Consider the following 22,427-nt stretch of genomic DNA (forward strand, 5'->3'; position numbering starts at 1 on the left):
ACCTGTATCAACGTTTCGTACAGCTTTGAATGTAACAATGAAGAGCATTGTTCCTGTGTTTTTCCTGTATTTCTCTCCCTAGTTAGTTTCATACTGATGAATGCCCATTCACCCAAAGGATTGCAACTCGTCTCTGATTTAGACTGGTTTCAGAATGAAATATCCGTAGATTGTACTCGAGAAGAAAGGGTCACCAGTAAGAGGAGAGGGCCTAGAGGAAAATACAAATGCTGAGTGAAGAAACCAAATGCTGAAAATACTCAGCAGGATATGTGGTAAAAGAAATCATTTCAGATTGACTTTTCGCACCCAAGTTAGGAATGCAGCAACTTCGATGTTGCAGAGAAGGGGGATGTAAAGAGAATCAAGAGATTAAATGACATGAACAGCACTAAGTGCATCATGCTAATTAATTTCAAATACAGACCATTAATGGCCATCAAGGACAATAATACTGGCTTAGCAGGAGTCCCAGTTTTAGATGAGCTCAAGTTCAGAGGGTAGAGAACAGGGCAGCAGCAACCAAGTATTTTTAATGCAACAAAACTTTGCAGGTGTTGACCGATAAAATTTAATACCAAGCCACATCAAGGAATATTAAGACTGATGGTTACAGGATGGGATGAGAAGGGAGAAGAAAAGGTGGCCAAAGCTTGGTCAAAACTCAAACAATTATACTCAAAGTAAGAAAATCAGAGTAAAAGGTGGGGGAGTTCCAGCGAGTTCAACGAGGGAGAGGTCCGATCACAGGAGGAGGAGTAACAGGGTTGATGAGTTACCCGGACAAAGAGACCCCAAGGATGTCAGGCACAGTGAGGCTAAGCAAACAGAGCCCAGGCCCAGCAAGGCCCAGTTGGAGCAGTGTCAACCACAGAGAGAAGTCCAGGCCAGCAAGGCCCAGTTGGAGCAGTGTCAACCACAGAGAGAAGTCCAGGTCAGCAAGGCCCAGTTGGAGCAGTGTCAACCACAGAGAGAAGTCCAGGTCAGCAAGGCCCAGTTGGAGCAGTGTCAACCACAGAGAGAAGTCCAGGCCAGCAAGGCCCAGTTGGAGCAGTGTCAACCACAGAGAGAAGTCCAGGCCAGCAAGGCCCAGTTGGAGCAGTGTCAACCACAGAGAGAAGTCCAGGCCAGCAAGGCCCAGTTGGAGCAGTGTCAACCACAGAGAGAAGTCCAGGTCAGCAAGGCCCAGTTGGAGCAGTGTCAACCACAGAGAGAAGTCCAGGTCAGCAAGGCCCAGTTGGAGCAGTGTCAACCACAGAGAGAAGTCCAGGCCAGCAAGGCCCAGTTGGAGCAGTGTCAACCACAGAGAGAAGTCCAGGCCAGCAAGGCCCAGTTGGAGCAGTGTCAACCACAGAGAGAAGTCCAGGCCAGCAAGGCCCAGTTGGAGCAGTGTCAACCACAGAGAGAAGTCCAGGCCAGCAAGGCCCAGTTGGAGCAGTGTCAACCACAGAGAGAAGTCCAGGTCAGCAAGGCCCAGTTGGAGCAGTGTCAACCACAGAGAGAAGTCCAGGTCAGCAAGGCCCAGTTGGAGCAGTGTCAACCACAGAGAGAAGTCCAGGCCAGCAAGGCCCAGTTGGAGCAGTGTCAACCACAGAGAGAAGTCCAGGCCAGCAAGGCCCAGTTGGAGCAGTGTCAACCACAGAGAGAAGTCCAGGCCAGCAAGGCCCAGTTGGAGCAGTGTCAACCACAGAGAGAAGTCCAGGCCAGCAAGGCCCAGTTGGAGCAGTGTCAACCACAGAGAGAAGTCCAGGTCAGCAAGGCCCAGTTGGAGCAGTGTCAACCACAGAGAGAAGTCCAGGCCAGCAAGGCCCAGTTGGAGCAGTGTCAACCACAGAGAGAAGTCCAGGCCAGCAAGGCCCAGTTGGAGCAGTGTCAACCACAGAGAGAAGTCCAGGCCAGCAAGGCCCAGTTGGAGCAGTGTCAACCACAGAGAGAAGTCCAGGCCAGCAAGGCCCAGTTGGAGCAGTGTCAACCACAGAGAGAAGTCCAGGCCAGCAAGGCCCAGTTGGAGCAGTGTCAACCACAGAGAGAAGTCCAGGTCAGCAAGGCCCAGTTGGAGCAGTGTCAACCACAGAGAGAAGTCCAGGTCAGCAAGGCCCAGTTGGAGCAGTGTCAACCACAGAGAGAAGTCCAGGTCAGCAAGGCCCAGTTGGAGCAGTGTCAACCACAGAGAGAAGTCCAGGCCAGCAAGGCCCAGTTGGAGCAGTGTCAACCACAGAGAGAAGTCCAGGCCAGCAAGGCCCAGTTGGAGCAGTGTCAACCACAGAGAGAAGTCCAGGCCAGCAAGGCCCAGTTGGAGCAGTGTCAACCACAGAGAGAAGTCCAGGCCAGCAAGGCCCAGTTGGAGCAGTGTCAACCACAGAGAGAAGTCCAGGTCAGCAAGGCCCAGTTGGAGCAGTGTCAACCACAGAGAGAAGTCCAGGCCAGCAAGGCCCAGTTGGAGCAGTGTCAACCACAGAGAGAAGTCCAGGTCAGCAAGGCCCAGTTGGAGCAGTGTCAACCACAGAGAGAAGTCCAGGCCAGCAAGGCCCAGTTGGAGCAGTGTCAACCACAGAGAGAAGTCCAGGCCAGCAAGGCCCAGTTGGAGCAGTGTCAACCACAGAGAGAAGTCCAGGCCAGCAAGGCCCAGTTGGAGCAGTGTCAACCACAGAGAGAAGTCCAGGCCAGCAAGGCCCAGTTGGAGCAGTGTCAACCACAGAGAGAAGTCCAGGCCAGCAAGGCCCAGTTGGAGCAGTGTCAACCACAGAGAGAAGTCCAGGCCAGCAAGGCCCAGTTGGAGCAGTGTCAACCACAGAGAGAAGTCCAGGCCAGCAAGATCAAGAGGGAGAAGCGGCAAAGAGGAGGATCAATTTTCTTTCTTTTTGTTATTGGTGTCAACTGTTATGTAATATTAGAACTAGTATTGCTTTTTTCACTGATCTCGTGGAGGTTTGCTCAATTGCCACTAGGGAGCTGGGAAGAAATTTTCAAAAGTTTTTTCCTGAAATTGGCCGTATTTTTTTGTTTGGTTTTTCGCCTCCCCCAGGAGCCACACAATGGACAGGGAGAGTGTGGGTATGGAGCCCAGAGCAGGGGAATGCTCCACTTGTAGGATGTGGATTGTTAGGGAAGTCGGTCGTTTCCCTGATGACTACAAATGTGAGAAGTGCATCCAGATGATGCCCCTGACAAGCCATGTTGAGACTTTGGAGCAGGAGGTGGATAAACTCTGGAGCATCCGGGAAGCAGAAGGTGCGACAGAGAGGAGTTACAGGGACAATATTACACCTAGGAGACAGGAAGAGGGTAGATGGGTTACAGTTGGGAGAGGGAGGGGAAACAGGCAGGTACAGCAGGGACCCCAGTGGGCATCCCACTAAAAAACAAGTATACCATTTTCGATACTGTTGGGGGGGGCAATCATGTCTCTGGCACGGAGTCTGGTGCTGTGGCTAAGAAGGGAAGGGGGAAAAAAGAGACAAACTGTAGTGATGGGGATTCCATAGTTAAGAAGACAAATGAGAGGTTTTGTGGATGAGATCGTGAAACCCAGATGGTTTGTTGACTCCCTGGTGCCAGGGTCAGGGATAGCCCAGATCGAGTTCACAACATTCTTCGGTGGGACGGTGATCAGCCAGATGTTGTGGTCCATGTAGGGACCAATGACATTGGTAGGAAGGGTGAGGAGGTCCTGCAACGAGAGTTCAGGGAGTTAAGCACTAGCGCAATGATCTCAGGATTGCTTCCTGTGCCACGTGCTGGAGAGGTTCGAAATAAGAGGCTTAACAAGTGGCTGGATACATGTAGTAGGGAGGGCTTCAGGCTTCTAGATCGGTGGGCTCTGTTCCAGGGAAGGTAGGATGTATACTGACAGGACGGACTGCATATGAATTGGAAGGGGATTAATATCCTTGAGGGTAGGTTTGTTTGTCTTGTCCTGATGAATTTAAAGTACATTTGTAGGGGGAGGGGAACCAGTATGAAGGAGGAGGGTAAAGGTCATGCGAGGACTGCATGTATAGACAGAAACCAAAGGTTTGTATGTGATAGAAATTTTCTCAGGTGTACTTATTAACAAGCAGAGTGAGTATGACAAGGCTACAGGTGTAACTGCATATGCTGTCAACGTGAACTTTAAATAACACACTAAAATGATCCACGATGCTTCACAAGACCACCAACAAATTAACTTTCAGCTTTCACAATGGTAACACAAGTTTGTCCAAAAAAAAATGCCATAGGGATTTCAAAGAGGATCACAAAAAAAAATTAAACCCCAAGATACAAGATGCCTATTATTTAGGTGGCATGGTTAGCCTAGCTGTAAACAGCGCCAATGACCAGGGCTCAAATCCCACACTGTCTGTGAGAAGTTGTAATGTTCTCCCCATGTCTATGTGAGTTTCCTCTGGGTGCTCCGGTTTCCTCCCACTATTCAAAACTTACCAGGGTTGAAGAGCAATTGGGTGTAATTGGGCTGCAGGGGCTTTTGGATCAAAAGGACCTCAAAACTACTTTTCAACTTTCTTTGTAAAAAAAACAATGCTGGAGAAACTCAGCAGGTCAAACAATGTGCTTTATGTACTGAAGAGTGATACAGAACTGACGTTTCGGAATTGAGCCCTTCAAAGTAAGAGAAAATGCGGGTGAGCGTCAAAATAAAAGAGTGGGAGGGGGAAGGGGGTGGTAGGGCAGGAGATGGTAGGTGGAGAAGGGAGGGAGAGAACAGTACTGGGGGAGGGGTGGAAAAACAGGTCTGTGGAGGTGAAAAAACTGGAAAGGCAGGAAATGGAGGAAGGGGAAGTAAAGGTGAGCAGGTTTAAAAAAAGCAATGTTCATGCCATCTGGCTGGAGAGTGGTGCCCAGAGGGTAAATAAACTGTTGTTCCTCCAATTTGCGGATGGTCAGGGTAGGACAGTACATGAAACATGTGTATGCAGAAGTGTACCCCGGAATTGAAATAGTTGGCTACTGGGAGGTCACTGTGGTTGCAAACAGAGCGGAGGTGGGAGGTCACTGTGGTTGAGAACGGAGTGGAGGTGCTGAGTGAAGCGATCTCCCAGTCTGCAATCGGTCTCTCCAATGTAGAGAATGCCACAAAGGGAGCACCGGATGCAGTAAGTAAGTTCTCTGGATCTACAAGTGTTGCTTCACATGAAAGGCCTGTTCGGGGCCCCGGACCGTGGTGAGGGAGGAGGTATGATCCCAAGTATTGCACCTTCTGCGGGCACAGGGTAAGGTGCTGGAGATGCAATGGGTGGGGAGGGATCAGTGCACAAGGAGTCACGGAGGGAGCAGTCTCTGAGGAAGGCTGATGGGGGAGGAGAGGGGAAGATGTGTCTGTTGGGATTGGGATGCTGTAGTAAGTGCTGGAAATTGGATGCAGAGGCTTGTGGGGTGGTAGGTGAGGATGAGGGGGATTCTATGTTTGTTGCATCTGGGGTTGGGGGGGGCCAGGGCAGATGAGCAGGAAATAGAGGAGATGCATGTGAGGCTGTTGTGAGTGGAGGAGGGGAAGCCACATTTGTGGAAGAAGGCAAACATTTCAGAAGCTCTGGACTGGAAGACTTCATCTTGGGAACAAATGCAGCGGAGACGGAGAAATTGAGAGAAGGGGATGGAATCCTTGAGGGGGCAGGGTGTGAAGAAGTGTAGTCCAGGTCGTTGTGGGTGTTGGAGGATTTATAGTATATGTCAGTGGAAATCTGGTCTCCCAGAATGGAGAGAGATCCAGGAAGGGGAGAGTGTTATCGGACATGGACCAGGTGAGTTTGAGATCAGGGTGGAAGTTGGATAAGAAGTGGATGAAGTTGACAAGATCATCAAGGTGCATGAAACAGTCCTGATGTAGTCATCGATATACCAGAGGAAGAGTGGGGGGGGGTTCTTGCCTGTGTAGATGGATTGGTCCACAACACCCACCAATGGGCAGGTGTAGCTGGGACCCGTGCGGGTTCCCATTGGCCTGCTCCTTTAATTTGGAGGAAATGAGATGAGTTGAAGAAGTTGTTGAGGGTGAGGACAAGTTCTGCCAGGCATTGGAGGCTGGTGGTAGAGGGTGACTGATCAGGTCTCTGATCCAGAAAGTGAGGTGCTTTCAGACCTTCTGTGTCGGGGACAGAGGTACAAAGGGATTGGACATCCATCGTGAAGATGAAACAATCAGGTTCAGGGAATTTGAAGCCATTAAGGAAATGGAGGGAATGTGAGGTGTGGCAGATGTAGGTGGGGAGGGACTGAATCAGGGGAGAAAAGATAGTTAAGGGAAGATGAAACTAGTTCGAGGGGCAGAAGCAGGCAGAAACAATGAATCTGCCCGGATGGTTGGATTTGTGTATCTTGGGTAGGAGGTAGAACTGGCCAGTGTGGGGGTGGGAGAGAATGAAGTTAGTGGCTGTGGAGGGGAGGTGACCAGAGGTGATGAGGTTGGAGATGGTGTTGGAGACAATGGTTTGATGTTTGGTGGTGGGGTCATGTGCGAGGGTCAATAGGAGAGGTGTCTGAGAGCTATCGACTGGCCTCGGCAAGACAGAGGTCAATGCACCAGACCACAACCGCCCCACCTTTGTCGGTGGGTTTGATGGTGAGGTTGCGATTGTTGCAGAGTGAAGGGCAGAGTGTTCTGAGGAGGTGAGGTTGGAATACAAGAGGGGGGTAGAGAGGTTGAGACTATTGATATCTCAGTGGCAGTTGGAAATAAAAAGGTCCAGAGCGGGCAGCTGGCCAGGACGAGGAGAAAGGCTTGAAGTGGGAGTAAGGGTCCTGGGTGGGGGGAGAGTTACATTTATGGAAGTGGGCCGGGAGGCGACAGAATAAGAGTTCATCATCGTGGTGTGCGCAAATCTCATTGAGGTGTACGTGGAAGGGGACAAAAGGTGAGGCCTCTACTTGAGCACTGAGCGCTATGTCTCAAAGAGGGGAAGGTCTTAGAAGCAGGGGGTTAGAATGGGGATCAGTGTTGGGGAGACCATATGACCAGCTTCTTGAAAATACAGTACACATTTTGTTTGAAAGTCCATTTTAAGGCAGCAGCGCAGAAGAAACATCTCTTCAACCTCTTTTGAGGGATTGAGAAATTTCCTTGGCCTCATTGTGTGGTTATCGACAGGAGGGTGGGAAGAAAAGGGGAGCTAAAAGGAGTAGATGGAAAGGTATGAGGGGGGTAGGGCAGGGTAAGGAGTTGTGGGTGGGAGCAGGGTGACGAGCCTGCCAGATTTGACTTACTAAAGTACAACATCTCAAAATTGTCAGCAGTGATTTCCATTTTCCACTCCTTAGCCACCTTTCTAACTAATTGAGATCTGGTTGTAAATGTAGGTATCCTTCGTTCATCGCACCACCACCAATTTCATCTGCTAATTTGCTGTTCATGTCAACTAACTTTTATTTTATAAAACAGAGATACAGCTCGGTTGGTATCAGGTCCTTCTAGCCCACGAGCCCGAGTAACCCAAATAACCTACAAACCTCACATTTTTGGAGGGTGGAAGGAAACCCAGAGAACGTACAGATTCCTTACAGACAGCGCCGGATTTGAACATGGGTCCCTGGCGCTGTAACCTTTATTAACAATTTGGATGACAAACAGCTGTGGACACAGCACCCCTCCCTGTGAACTCATTGGTCACAGGCCTCCAATCAGAAAAGCAATCCTCCACTATCCTCTGACTCCTTCCATTTGGATCCCGTGTGATCTAACCTTCCAGACTAACTGGCATGTGGAACCAACAAAGTCTTTACGTACATCACCGCCCTCCTCTCAGCAATCATTTATCAGATTTGTGAGAATGATCTCCAACACACAAAGCCATGTTGACTATCTCTAATCAGTCCCTTCCTATCAAATGTCAATTCTGTCACTCAGAACCTCCTCCATCAACTCCCTACTTCTAATATAAGCCCACTTTGCAGTTTCTTGGCATGTCCTTTTTAATTAGGGTTCCACATTAACTCCTCCACTCTTCCAGCACTTGACCCAAGGCCAAAGATAATGTAAATATCTCTGCAATTTCTACTATGGTCAATCTTAATGCCCTTCAAGGTAGCCACCACCTCCTACCTGGTCCAGGACTTTGCAACTCATTTGCAGCAATTCCTTAGCTTCCACAATGTTCTCAACGGTAAAGATTCATTTAAAACCTTAGCTATTTCCTGCAACAAATGCTGATCTAAGTTCAATGTCATCTGATGGTATATATAAATCCACATGAAACTCCAGTACATAATGCACTCACAGCTCACCCTACACATAAACAGCATATACAGTATATGTAAAAATGAACATACACATGTGCCACTTAACGTCCATGATACGTTCTGTGACATTGGGCATTATGTGATGTGGACAATTTGCAAACACCATATTGTGTACTTACAAACTATAAGGGATACTTTAGTGTACCTGTAAACTTTGTTTGTAAAGTAGGGATCAGTGTGGGGAGAGAGCAGGGCAGTGGGATCAGAGACGGGATCTACACAGGGCTGTGGGGAGAGTGCGAGGCAGGCAGTGGGATCAGTGTGGGTATACTGTACACAATTTCTAATAGCTAGCGATTGTTTTTTCTAAATTGCTGCAGTCTTGCTAACGGTAACTGAATAATCATGGGACCACAGACGTATATGCCGTCGATGTGGCCCAAACAGACGTTAAGTAGCACATACCTGTATATACAAAAATAACTGATGTGTTTCTAGGATTGTTCAAGTCTCACCGCCTGCAGGAAGAAGCTGTTTCCCAGCCTGGCAGTCCTGGTTTTTATGCTCTCGTACCTCTTCTTTGAAGGCAATGTCTCAAAGATACTGCAGCCTGGATGGTCAGGGTCATCGATGATTCTCTGAGCCCTCTTTAAGCACCGCTCCCTGTAGTTAACGTTGATATAGAGAAGGGAGACCCCAGTGATCATCTTAGCAGTTTTAATAACCCTTTGAACTTGCCTCCAATCAAATGATAATGCAACCAGACAGGACACTCTTGTACGACATTCTTAGGATGGTGGCCTTGTCCCCCCTCAACTTCCTTGGGAAGTGAATGTGCTGCTACACCTTCTATTGTTGGTCAAAGATTGGTAGTCTTTTTAAATGGATGCCAAGGAGCTTTGTGTTCCCCCAGTCTCTCCGTGATGGAGCCATGGATATGTAGTGGGGAGTGGTCCTTCATCCTCCTGAAGTCCATAACCATCATGTGCAAGTTGCTCTTGCACCACTGTACAAGCCTCCTCTCTGTAAATCCTAGAACACTACAGCAAAGAAAACAGATCCTTTCGCCCTATGATTCTGTGCCAAACTTGTTCCACTGACCTGTACCCAGTCCATAGCCCTCCACACCTCTCCCAATTTTTCTTCAATGTTAAAATTGACCCCACATTCACCACTTCAGCTGGCAGCTCATCCAGACTTCCAGTACCCTCATGTTCCTGTTAAACTTCTTCCCTTTCACCCTTAACCCATGCCCCCTGGTTTGTAGCTCACCCACCCTCAGTGGAAAAAGCCGACTTGCATTTACTCTGTCTATATTCCTGCAGCCCTGAGGTGCGCCAGTGCTCAGTGTCATGAGGCTGGAGGTTTTGCTGCCAACCCAGACAGACGGTGGTCTTTCAATCAAGTCATGCACAGAGGAATAGAGTCCCAGCGACGACAGTTTATCGACCAGCCTTGGAGGTATTATTGTACTGAAGTCAACCAACATCCTGGCGTACGAGGCATCGTTCTCGAGGTGGGTCAGGACAGAGTGGAGGGTCAGTGTACAGTAGGCAAATTGGAATTGGTCCACTGTCACTCGTAGGTGCGCTTTGATGTGCTCCATTACCAGTTGCTCCAAACACTTCATGATGGTGGAGGTCAGTGTTGCCGGTTGGTGGTCATTTAGTCAAATGCATTTAATGGTATCAATTCTCTCCCTAGCTACCCTCTTAATATTCCAAAGCATAAAGCTGCAGGTACTGCTTAAATACAACGCTGGTTTAAGGCTCCTTAAGCTCCAGATCCGGAATCCTGATTCTTCCCCTTTTGTGTTTCTTCCAATTTGATGTGATCCATCCTGGTTCTTCTCCGATCTCCAGAAACATCCTCCCCATTCATTTTCTTCTCTTCCCCGCCCCTTCCTTCATTCCTCTAACTCCTTTTCTTCTCTTTCGGCTGCCCATCACTTATCAGAGACCATGTTTCTCACCCTCCTTCACCTCCAAGCTCCTCCTTTCATTTATTCCCCCCTCCCACCAGCATTCACCCATTACCTCCAACCCTGTGCTCCTCTCCCCTTCTTCCTCTCCCCTCTGCTCCCCCAACTTTCTGGCAAAGGGCAACAAGCCCAAAATGTCCATGCTTTCCATGGATACTGCATGACCTACTGAGTTCCTCCAGCAATTTTGCCATGTTTCACAAAGCACTGAAGATGCCGAAAATGAGAGCAAAAAAAAAAAATCAATCTGCAGGAGAGTCTCAGCAGGTCAAACAGCATCAATGAGAGAAAAATAGTCAGCGATTCTCATTGGCACTAGTTTTTCTGCTGTGAAGTTATGTTCCCCATCACAAAGCAATTGAATGAACCCCGTGTTACCCAGCAGATGGCAGAATTCTTCTCAAAGAAAAGACAACCAATCCCTACAACCTGTTTCCTATCACAAGAGCCAATTTCTTTGGATCTCACATGCTTCAACCTTTTTCACAAGCCTGGAGAAGTCCAGATTCCAACAAACATGGCTTCCACTTAACCCTCCACAGAGAAGTAAAATTTAACTCTGAAATGATGCAAATGACAAAGTAGAAAGGAAAACACTGGCAAGATGTGGCAAGTCAGTCAACGTCTGAGGAAAGAAAGGCACTAGACTTAGAGAAAGGCTCTGAAATGTTATCCATTTCACTTTCTGCTGATGTGACCTGACTCCAGAGTATTTTAGGTTTGTATTGTATGGAGCTAATCAGCCATGGCTTTTAATTAAACATCCCCAATGTACGAAACTACGTTGTCTGTCAAACTAGCCTCAAAACTGCCCACCATGCTGCAAGTTTCGTGCAGATAAGCCCGAGCCCACACTCAATCCCTAGAAGATTCTGGACAATTCCAACCACCATGTCACCAAGCCAGGTCAATGGGTGGGGGTATGGGGGAGATGAGGGCTGGGGACACCCCTCTACTTGTCTGTGTGTTCAGGCTGAAGCTGCTACCAACCTGCCATACCTCACCACTCCCTCCCCCCTAGTTCAAAGCCCAAGAGGACAATCCCATAGGGTCCAAACTCCTCTGGCTCTTAACACACTGGCCAGGGGCACAGACTTCCACTCACTCAGGTCCAGAAGCTTTCACCCCCATAACCAAGAAATGGGGGCAAACAGAGACCTGATCCACACACAAGCACTGGATGAGGGACAGAAGGTCCCTCCAATGCCCAAGTCCCAGGGAGAGGGGGTGGGGGGGTGAAGAAAGAAACCTCCACCCCCAGAACCAAGGCCACAGATGGAGGGAAAACAAAGACCACATCAAACATCAGGGGGACCAGAGACCCCCCACACCCATCGTCGGGGGGGGGGGCAGAGACCCTCACCCACCCAAGGCCGGGGGGGGCAGAGACCCTCACCCACCCAAGGCCAGGGGGGGCAGAGACCCTCACCCACCCAAGGCCAGGGGGGGCAGAGACCCTCACCCACCCAAGACCGGGGGGGCAGAGACCCTCACCCACCCAAGGCCAGGGGGGGCAGAGACCCTCACGGACCCAAGGCCGGGGGGGGGCAGAGACCCTCACCCACCCAAGGCCAGGGGGGGCAGAGACCCTCACGGACCCAAGGCCGGGGGGGGGGGCAGAGACCCTCACCCACCCAAGGCTGGGGGGGGTAGAGACCCTCACACACCCAAGGCCAGGGGGGGCAGAGACCCTCACGGACCCAAGGCCGGGGGGGGGCAGAGACCCTCACCCACCCAAGGCCAGGGGGGGCAGAGACCCTCACGGACCCAAGGCCGGGGGGGGGGGCAGAGACCCTCACCCACCCGGCTGGGGGGGGTAGAGACCCTCACCCACCCAAGGCCAGGGGGGGCAGAGACCCTCACCCACCCAAGGCCAGGGGGGGGCAGAGACCCTCTCCCACCCAAGGCCAGGAGGGGGCAGTGACCCTCACCCATCCAAGGCCGGGGGGGGCAGAGACCCTCACCCACCCAAGGTCAGGGGGGGGCAGAGACCCTCTCCCACCCAAGGCCAGGGGGGGGCAGAGACCCTCACCCACCCAAGGCCAGGGGGGCAGAGACCCTCACCCACCCAAGGCCGGGGGGGGGCAGAGACCCTCACCCACCCAAGGCTGGGGGGGGCAGAGACCCTCACCCACCCAAGGCCAGGGGGGGGCAGAGACCCTCACCCACCCAAGACCGGGGGGGCAGAGACCCTCACCCACCCAAGGCCAGGGGGGGCAGAGACCCTCACGGACCCAAGGCCGGGGGGGGGGCAGAGACCCTCACCCACCCAAGGCCAGGGGGGGCAGAGACCCTCACGGACCCAAGGCCGGGGGGGGGGCAGAGACCCTCACCCACCCAAGGCTGGGGGGGGTAGAGACCCTCACACACCCAAGGCCAGGGGGGGCAGAGACCCTCACGGACCCAAGGCCGGGGGGGGGCAGAGACCCTCACCCACCCAAGGCCAGGGGGGGCAGAGACCCTCACGGACCCAAGGCCGGGGGGGGGGGCAGAGACCCTCACCCACCCGGCTGGGGGGGGTAGAGACCCTCACCCACCCAAGGCCAGGGGGGGCAGAGACCCTCACCCACCCAAGGCCGGGGGGGGCAGAGACCCTCACCCACCCAAGGTCAGGGGGGGGCAGAGACCCTCACCCACCCAAGGCCAGGGGGGGGCAGAGACCCACCCAAGGCCGGGGGGGGGCAGAGACCCTCACCCACCCAAGGCTGGGGGGGGCAGAGACCCTCACTCACCCAAGGCCGGGGGGGGTCAGAGACCCTCTCCCACCCAAGGCCAGGGGGGGGCAGAGACCCTCACCCACCCAAGGCCAGGGGGGGCAGAGACCCTCACGGATCCAAGGCCGGGGGGGGGCAGAGACCCTCACCCACCCAAGGCTGGGGGGGGCAGAGACCCTCACTCACCCAAGGCCGGGGGGGGTCAGAGACCCTCACCCACCCAAGGCCGGGGGGGGCAGAGACCCTCACCCACCCAAGGCCGGGGGGAGGGGGATAAGACCCCCCCCACCCACACCCTCAGGCCTAATGCTGACCCACTGCCCCCCCCATAGCCGGTGAACCCCCCCCCCCTCCCCGAAGGCCTCGAGACCCCGGCCGGACCCCCCCGCCGGTGAAGCCTGAGCACTAGGCCGCAGCGCGACCTTGGCGCACCCGCCCGCCCGCCCGTCGGACCCGGGACCCGGGGCCCGTCCCCCCCCCCCCTCACGGCGGCATCGTGACCGAGACCCCCGGATCCCCCCCCCAATCCCGCCGTGAGGCGCTCACCCCCCCCCCCCCCCCGGGCTGGAAGGCAGCATTGAGCACGGTGGGGGGGTGGGAGTGGGGGAGGGGGAGAGGGAGGGGGGGTGGTCGCGGTGCCCCTTCCCTCCCCCCCCCCGCCGCCTCTCGCCTCAGTGGCGCCGCTCTCCTCCTCCTCGGAGTTGTTGTTGCGGCGGCCGCTGCTCCTCTCCCGCCTCCTCGCGCTTCACCTGGCCGGCGGACCCCCGTGGAGCTGCGCGCGCACCCGCCCCGGCCGGGCCCCCTCCCGGCGCCGCCGGCGTCACGCTCGTTCCTATTGGAGCAGGCTGCCATCGCCGGCCGGGCGGCCCAATGAGCTCGCGCGTTGCAGCGGGGCCTCGGCGTCCCTCTGCACGGCGAGAGATAGGGCGTATTCCGCAGCTGCCATCTTGGACTTGACCTTTAACCCGTCCTTTCAACAGAGCTGGGCAATCAGTCACAGCCCAGTATCACCAGGAAATTCTTCTTTCCTGCGGGCCCGGCCGAATTGGAAATGCAAAAATAAATTGGAGTCAACATCAGATTCAGGATTTATCCTCATGAAATTCGGGGTTTTGTGCCAGAGTTACCATTATAACATTACCAGGAAAATTAAAAGACCAGTGCACGAAAAGTCAGGCCGTGTCTGGGGTTCATTGATCATTCAGGAATCTGATGGCGGCGGGGAAGAAGCCGCCCTTGTTCCGCTGGGTGCTCGTCTTCAGGCTCCTGTACCTTTTTCCCCAATGGTACATGTACTCGAGATGGCAGAGGCCGACAGCATCGAGTCCACGCTGCTGAAGATCCAGCTGCGCTGGGTGGGTCACGTCTCCAGAATGGAGGACCATCGCCTTCCCAAGATCGTGTTATATGGCGAGCTCTCCACTGGCCACCGTGACAGAGGTGCACCAAAGAAGAGCTACAAGGACTGCCTAAAGAAATCTCTTGGTGCCTGCCACATTGACCACCGCCAATGGGCTGATAACGCCTCCAACCGTGCATCTTGGCGCCTCACAGTTCGGCGGGCAGCAACCTCCTTTGAAGAAGACCGCAGAGCCCACCTCACTGACAAAAGGCAAAGGAGGAAAAACCCAACACCCAACCCCAACCCACCAATTTTCCGCTGCAACCGTGTCTGCCTGTCCCGCATCGGACTTGTCAGCCACCAACGAGCCTGCAGCTGACGTGGACATTACCCCTCCATAAATCTTCGTCATCGAAGCCAAGCCAATGAAGAAAAAGACATGTACACCTGTAAATGAATAATGTAAACAAACTGTGTAATACTGAGAGAATTTTAAAAAATCAGTCACATACACAAGCAAGAGTCCTTCGATGAGTCTCTGACTGAGTTTGCCATTTAGGAGTCTGATGGAGGTGGGGTAGCAACTGTGATGTGAGTCTTGTGGCACCCAGGCCTCTTTCCTGATGGCAGCAGCCATAACAGAGCGTGTGCTGGGTGGTGTGGATCCTCAATGATTGCTGCTGCTCTCCGACGGCAGCGTTTCGTGCGGATGCTCTCGACGGTGCGGAGGGTTTTACCTGTGATGTCCCTGCGAGGTCTTCGACTGTTAGGAGGGCTTTACGCTCAGGGGGTGTTGGGGTCTCTGCACCAGACCGTGATGCAGCTGTTCAGCATACTTTCTACCCCACCTCGGTAGAAATTTGCCAGATTTCATGAAGTCAACAATCAGCCCCTTGGTTTCGGTGACACCGAGTGCAAGGTTGTTGTTGGTGCACTGTTTGGCCCAGTTTTCAATCTCCTCCTGTATGCTGACTCATTGCCATCTCTTGTACGCTGGTGCTCCATCTTTTCCCACATGCATCCTCCCACCATGAAAAATTAACCTCGCACCAATGGAGGTCGACAAGATTACAAGAGGATAGACGGCGAGCACCTGCTTCCCAGGGAAGGAGTAGCAAAGACCAGAGGACACATGTACAAAGTGAAGGGAGGGAAGTTTAGGAGAGACATCAGGGATAAGTTTTGTTTGAGGCAGAGACTTGTAGGTGCCTGGAATGATTTGCCAGGGATGGTGGTGGAGGTTGAAACATTAGGGGCATTTAAGAGACTCTTAGACAAGCACATGGATGAAAGCAAAATGGAGGGTTTCAGGGTAGGAAGGGTTTAGTATTTTTTTTTAATATATAGGTCGGCACAACATTGACAGCTGAAGGGCCCCAACTGTGCTGTAGTGTTCTATGTTCAAAGGTGCTAAACATGATCATGTGGATAAAGCATAGGAAGCTTTCACCGTCCTTCAAATGGTCCTTCCAAGTGAAGCAACACCTCATTTGTGAATCTGCAGGTGTCATCCAATGATCCCGTTGTGGTCTCCTCTACATCAGAGAAACTGGATGCAGACTGGGAGATCGCTTTGTTGAGCACTTCTGCCCTGTCTACCGCAATAGTGTGGATCTCCCAGTGGTCACCCACTTCATTTCCCCATCCCATTCCCTTGCCAGCATTTCTGTCCATGATCTCATGCACTGCCAGACTGCGACCACCCACAAACTGGAAGAACACCTCATCTTCTGTCTGGGCACCCTCCATCCACATGGCATTAACATCGACTTCTCCATTTTCTGTAAAAACCCTTTTCCCCCTGTCATCCTTCCTCCAGCTTCCTCTCCCTTTTCCCTCTGTCTCCTTTCACAGAGCCAAAATCAATTCTCTCATCTCCTCTTATCATATCGAATTAACACCTTTTGTTGATCTGGACACCTCCCCCATCCAGCCTTCAGACTCCCTTCATACACCTTCCTGTTCTTTGCTTATTCCTTGAGGAAGGGCTCAAGCCCGAAACGTCAGTGATATATCCTTACCTCCTATGGACGCTGCGAGACCAGCCGAGTTCCTCCAGCATTTTGGTGTGTTTCTACTACAATCTCAGCGTCTGCAGACTTTTGTGTTGCACAAGGTATCACTGGGTCCCTGCAAAGATTTTTGCATCTTCCTTAGGCAAGGGTGAGGTACTGGAAGATTGGAGGCTGGCCAATGCCGTGCCCTTACTCAAGATGAGTCGTTAGGACGAAGCAGAAATCTCCGGGCCGGTGTGTCAAACATTGGTGGAGGAGATTCAGAGAGACCAGATCTACCTGCATTTGGAAAGGGGAGGACTGAAGAGGATGGTCAATGTGGCTTTGTGTCTTGGACATCTGTTCTGTATTGAGTATGAAAGTGGGGAAGTAATGCTGCAGCTGTATAAAACTTTAATTCAAAATAAAAGCACAATGCTGGAAAAATTCAGCTAGTCCAAGTGCTTTAGCAAAGAATAAAGACACAAAACCAACATTTCGGGCTTGAGCCCTTTACCAAGGTATGAAAAATTGTCGACAGGCGCCAAACAAAATGGTGGGGGGTATGGACAGGCGATCGACCACAGTCCCACAGGCAGGTGGTAATAAGCAGATAAGGGAGGGAGTGAGAGGGGGGGCGGGATGGCTCTGTGAATGGAGAACTGGAGACTGAGGGATGGGGAAGAGAGGGTGAACAGGCAGAGCAGGGTAGCAGAAACCAGAGAAGACAGTGTTAACGCCATCCGTTTGGAGAGAGCCCAAATGGAAAATCCAATGTTCCCCCTCCAATTTACAGGTTGTTTTGGTGGGACAATACAAGGCCATGGTCAAACACATCAGCGAAAGCCCAAAACGTCGGTTGTGTATCTTTAATTTTGCTGCACAGTTTGACCTGCTGAGTTCCTCCAGCATTGTGTTTTTTTACTTCATTCATGGTGTCTGCAGACTTTCGTATTTTATTAAAAGCTTTAATTGGGCCGCTCCTCCCTGCTCCCCGCAGCTTTTGGTTCAGGTGCCTGTCTGTGTTCTTCTTAATCCTGAGTAACACACATTTCCACATGCACGAGGGAAAAGAACACACAGGACCATCATTTCATAGTTAGGCTATGATTTGGATATATTTGCGTTGAAGTAATACCCTTTACATTGGTTAGAAGAAGAAATCCATCATTGTCTCGTGAAGGTCAGACATAGTTATTATGCCTCATTTTGTGAGACTTCCCAACATCTTTGACCAGTGGACATACAATATTACACAAAAAAAATCAACAAAGTTTAAAGATTTTAATTAAATAGTTTGAAGGAATTTTATTGACATAAACCTTTTTTTTTACAGAATATTCCAAAATTGGACCAAAAATGTACACCATTTTGTGGAAATATTATCAATAAATGTGTGAAAATATTTTGATTTCAAGATTCATTATATACTTTTTGCTCCAATATGCAACTGGATACATCCTTTAATAATATAATGTGACTTCCATACAACTAAATGTTATTCAGAACAAAGAACGACTGGTGTCCCTGCAGTAGGAAAATACACATCCTCTGGACCAGTGGTTCTCAACCTTTCGTCGGATTAAGGCCCACCTGGCTTCCGGCCGAACGTGCCATGAATGAGTAATGTTTTCAAGTCAAAGGCAGCTCCATAAGCAACACATCTTTATCTAATTCAAAGTATTTTATTTAACAATTTGAAAGACCCACATGGTCCACTAGTTCAGAACCACTGGTCTAGAGGCATAACTTCTGGGCCATACTTAGGATGCCAACTGCCCCTTGTTGAAAGGGCTGCCCCTTACAGTAATTGGCAGGAGGTAGTCATTTTCCTCGTTATTTTCCTGATCCAGACATCTGATGAAATCAGAGTCCTGAGCCACAGTTAAGGGTCTGGAAGGATTTCAGAAATGCAAGCCCTTGAGCTGACTGCAAAATCATCGGACTGCGACTCTCTCAGCCAGGGTGCAGGGAGAAGGTTGGCAACAGTTCCACACTGAAAGGGATGGCCCACATCTAAATGGGATACTATTGCTTGGTAGGACATTCATTTTCCTGCAAATATCATAACCCATGAGGAATACGCCCGACACTGGTTCCTGAGACTGATTCGGAGACACTATTTGCCCAGAGTCACTTCCCTAGATTCCAGAGAGCAGTAGCACTGACTGCCTTCTCATCGGAGAGTCAACTGAAACATGCTCTGGAGTTATTCCCTGAGTACAGTGGTTCTCGACCTTCTTTTCCTCCACTCACATGCCACCTTAAATAATCCCTTAATAGCCATGGAGCACAAGGTGCTTCTGTGGTTAGTAAGGGATTGCTCGAGGTGGTATGTGAGTGGGGAGAAAAAGCAGAGAACTACTGCCCTAGTCCAGGCAGTCCCTGGGTTATGAGTGTCTGACTTACGGACAACTCTTACTTACAAACACGCTGCTTCAGCCGTTCGAGGAGGGAGAACACCGGTCGCCATTTTAAATCGGATCATGGTTATTTACCCTTGTAACCATGCTTCCAAAGCATAAATCCAATGCAAGAAACGCTCTGCGCAAACCTCCCTTGAAATTTGACTGACGCTAAATAAGAACCATATGCACCTGTTCCGACTTACCTACAAATTCAACCTAAACCCAGGCTTAGGAACGGACCTAATTTGTAACCCGGGGACTGCCTGTAGTTGCTTCCAGGAATTCCCAGAATCCTCCCTGGCAAGACCCATCCATTTCCACGTCAGTAGCCTTAACCACACAGCCCTGTCGGAGTCCTGGTCTTAACCCAAAAACTATTGGGAAACAAACAGTCATGAATTGATTCCTTGTACATTAATGTTTTTACAAAGATAAATTTTGATCCAATAAAAATCGATTGATTAAATTCATCTCTTTGGAGTTTAAAAATCGAACCTAAAGCAGTGATACTGAGCCTGCCAGTAAATAAATAAGTGATAGTGTCTTATTTAGATCCTATTGCAGCTGAAGGCCTGCACTAACTCCAGTACAAGGAAAACAAACTGATTTTGCTCCCTTCCCATCCTCGATGACTCCCTTCCTGACATGGATCAGTGTGTACTACTCGATAACCATGAGGCAAGTTGCCTGCAAGGGCATCACTAGAGGAAGCAGGTCCTGGTGGATGCCTGCCAAAGATGATCTTGGCATTGGAAGTGGGGGGGGGGGGGGGCAGATAACAGAAAGCAAAGAATTTGATGTTAATGCCATCTGGCTGGTGAAACACTCACATTTTTGACTTTGGTACAGAGTTCTCTACCTTCCTCTAACTACAGATGAAATCATCTCGAGAATATTCTAATTTAACATTGGTCCACGACTCTCTGACAAGTAGCATCTATATTTTTTGTAAACATAATCTAATAGCACTTATAAATGACTCTGCCGGACTCCTTGTTTAAGCATCATGGAAGAGGACATTTCTGGTTGGACGACAATTGGAGATTTGAGAAAGGGGTGGTGAATGTAAGGGCAGATTGAAGAGATTAATTAAGATGAATGCCAGTGTACCATTGAAGAATGAAGACGAGTAAACCCCAGGTTTAAGCTTGGCTAGACCAGGCACTGGGAGCTGTGGTGCGTGTATGCAGGCAAGCTGGGGTTCCTGCTCCTCATCAGGAACCAGGGGCTTTAGCCCGTTAGGACCTCGTGTGGACCAGCAAGAGCCAAGATCTGATGAGCCAGGACACTCTCTAAAGTGCTAATGGCTATCGGTAGCAGCTGAGGATTTACAGAGTCGAGGAAGCTGCCACTTCATGGGAACATCGAGGGGGAAAAACACTTGACGAGTCCCCCACAGGCTCGCACCAACGCAGACACACTAATGCAAAATGCCATTCATTAGCCCCTGTATGTTAACTTCTGAAACAGCAAAGGTCCAGCCTCTACTTCCCATCATTTTAGGTATCACTGCCATTAGCTGGATGAAAAAGAAAGAAATTGCGCTGAGAGAAGGCCACACAAAACCGTGGCAAGACCTTGTCCTTGATTTTCAGCTATGCCAAGGGATATCCCTTATCAAAGTTTCAAACCCTCTTGCAGTTGAGTAACAAAGGTTTTGCAGCATTGGATTGGCATTAAAAAGCAACACATCCTGCATTTATATATTATGCAATAAACGATCTGCCGGATGAACTCAGGGGGAGGTGGAAGGGGGGGGGGGGGTGGGAGGGAGGGGGTGTCGAACTGCATCTAATCAGGGGTGGGGTGGGAAGAGGACTTGATGACATTTCAGATCGAAACCCTGCACCAGGACAGAGAGTGGAGTGGGGACATGGCATTCCCCGGGTATTCTCTACTATAATCACCGGAACATCCCCACCTTGCTAGCTTGTACCCAAATCTTCAACCTTTGTTTCATTCCTCCAGCCTACTTAAAATTTCAACATCCCCTGTATTTTCTACTCTGTTTTGGCATGAGCACACCAGGCTGCAACATACTAATCAAGTACCCCAACAGAAAAGTAAAATAATTTAAAAAGCTTGTTTCATACCTGTCAATATGTTCATGTTCTTGCACTCACACCTCTCACACAAAGTTTCCTTTCACTTCCAACTTCTAGCCCAGTGGCAACGTCCACCCATGGAAGGATTGTAACATGCTTTTCTTTGTGAATGTGCACACAGGAATCAGTGATGGAGGAGTCACAACAAACCGCTTCTTTCAGATTTTATGGAAGAAGAATGGTCTCTTAATTTTCAACCAGTGAATGCAGTTATAAAACAGGCCATTAAAGTATATTAAAAACTTTGGGACAGTAGGATTTTACTACTGGATATAGAATGTCAGGAACATTCGAGAATAAGTCGAAAAATGTGGAAGAATAGATAAGACTCAAACCAGTCACCAAAGCATCAACTGTAAACAAAAGGATAATTTGGACTACATGGTCACATTAACTGGATGTAAACTGTCCCAAGGACTCCAGGTCAACGTGTAGAAGAATGAACATCCAATACACTCCCATCCAGAGCAGAATAACCAGGTACGGTAGGTGAGGGTGTGCAGTTGATCCCAAAGATATCTCATCACGTTCGTCAATGGAAGCACCTCGGAAACCCAATGTCAACTTATTTGGGTTGTAGGATTGTAGGTCTGACTTGTAGTATATACTAGGAGAGGATAAACAAGGACCAAGGCCTCAGTCACATTGAACGCTTGAAAAAATAGTCATACTAGTCATGCAGAACATAGAACTTTACAGCACAGTCCAGGCCCTTTGGCCCTCAATGTTGTGCTGACCCATATATTCCATTAAAAAAAAGATCTTTCTTTCATTCATGTGTCTGTCTAAAATTCTCTTAAATGCCCCCACCACCTGGCAAGGCATTCCAGGCACCCACAACTCTCTGTTTAATAAACTTACCCCTAATGTCTCCCCTAAACTTCCCTCCCTTCACTTTGTCCCTGATCCTGCACTGGGAAACAGGCACTGGCCGTCCACCCTATCTACGCCTCTCGGAATCTTGCAGATCTCTATTAAGTCTCCTCTCATCCTTCTACTCTCCAAAGAGAAAAGCCCCAGCTCTGCGAACCTTGCCTCAGAAGATTGCTTTCCAATCCAAGTAAACCTTGGTCAGTCTCCTCTGCAACCTCTCCATGGCTTTCACATGCCTCTTATAATGAGGTGACCAGACTGAACACAAAATTCTAAGAGTGATCTCACCAGAGATTTGTAGAGTTGCAACATGACCTCTCTTCTCCTGAACTTAATCCCTCTATTAATGAACCCCAGCATCCCATAGGCCTTCTTAACTATCCTATCAACCTGTACGGTGACCTTGAGGGATGTATGGATTTGGTCCCCAAGGAGCCTCTGTTCATCCACACTCTTAAGTAACCAACCATTAACCCTGTTCTCACCCTTCTGGTTTGTCCTTCCACAATGCATCTCCTCACACTTATCTAGATTGAACTCCATCTGCCACTTTTCTGCCCAACTCCTGTCCATATTGTCTTGTAACTATCGACAACCCTCAGCTCCATCTACAACTCCTCCAACCTTCATGTCATCCAAAAACTTACTGTCCCATCCTTCCGCCTCTTCATCCAGGTCATTTATAAAAATCACAAAGAACAGATCCTTGCGGCCCCTCCACTAGTCACTGACCTCCAGGCAGAAAACTTTCCTTCTACTACTACCCTCTGCTTTCCTCCTATAAGCCAATTTTTTATCCACACAGCCAAGGTTCCACTGATCCCATTCCTCATGA

At 50.3% G+C, this 22,427-nt stretch overlaps 2 protein-coding genes across 13 annotated transcripts in view; both read right to left on the minus strand.

Annotated features, from left to right (window-relative positions):
• The window catches only part of dicer1 (dicer 1, ribonuclease type III), a 173,393-nt gene extending 159,742 nt beyond the window's left edge, over nucleotides 1-13,651 (minus strand). For 3 of the 9 annotated variants that reach the window (XM_069915721.1, XM_069915724.1, XM_069915720.1), the window contains exon 1: nucleotides 8,691-10,113. The gene's annotated coding sequence lies outside the window, so the exon portion shown is untranslated. Of the gene's footprint in view, nucleotides 1-8,640; nucleotides 10,115-13,540 lie in introns of those variants that run through there. The other 6 variants (XM_069915719.1, XM_069915718.1, XM_069915722.1 and 3 more) reach the window with 4 other exon arrangements.
• Nucleotides 13,652-17,488: 3,837 nt separating this feature from the next.
• Nucleotides 17,489-22,427, minus strand: part of LOC138753147 (calmin-like) — a 69,194-nt gene continuing 64,255 nt past the window's right edge. For all 4 annotated transcript variants that reach the window (XM_069915727.1, XM_069915730.1, XM_069915728.1 and 1 more), the window contains one exon: nucleotides 17,489-21,326. In XM_069915727.1, the coding sequence (XP_069771828.1) occupies nucleotides 21,110-21,326 (217 nt within the window). In that variant the 3' untranslated portion in view covers nucleotides 17,489-21,109. The remainder of the gene's footprint in view (nucleotides 21,327-22,427) is intronic.

This window comes from Narcine bancroftii, chromosome 2 (genome assembly GCF_036971445.1).
Source record: "Narcine bancroftii isolate sNarBan1 chromosome 2, sNarBan1.hap1, whole genome shotgun sequence".
NCBI lineage: Eukaryota > Metazoa > Chordata > Chondrichthyes > Torpediniformes > Narcinidae > Narcine > Narcine bancroftii.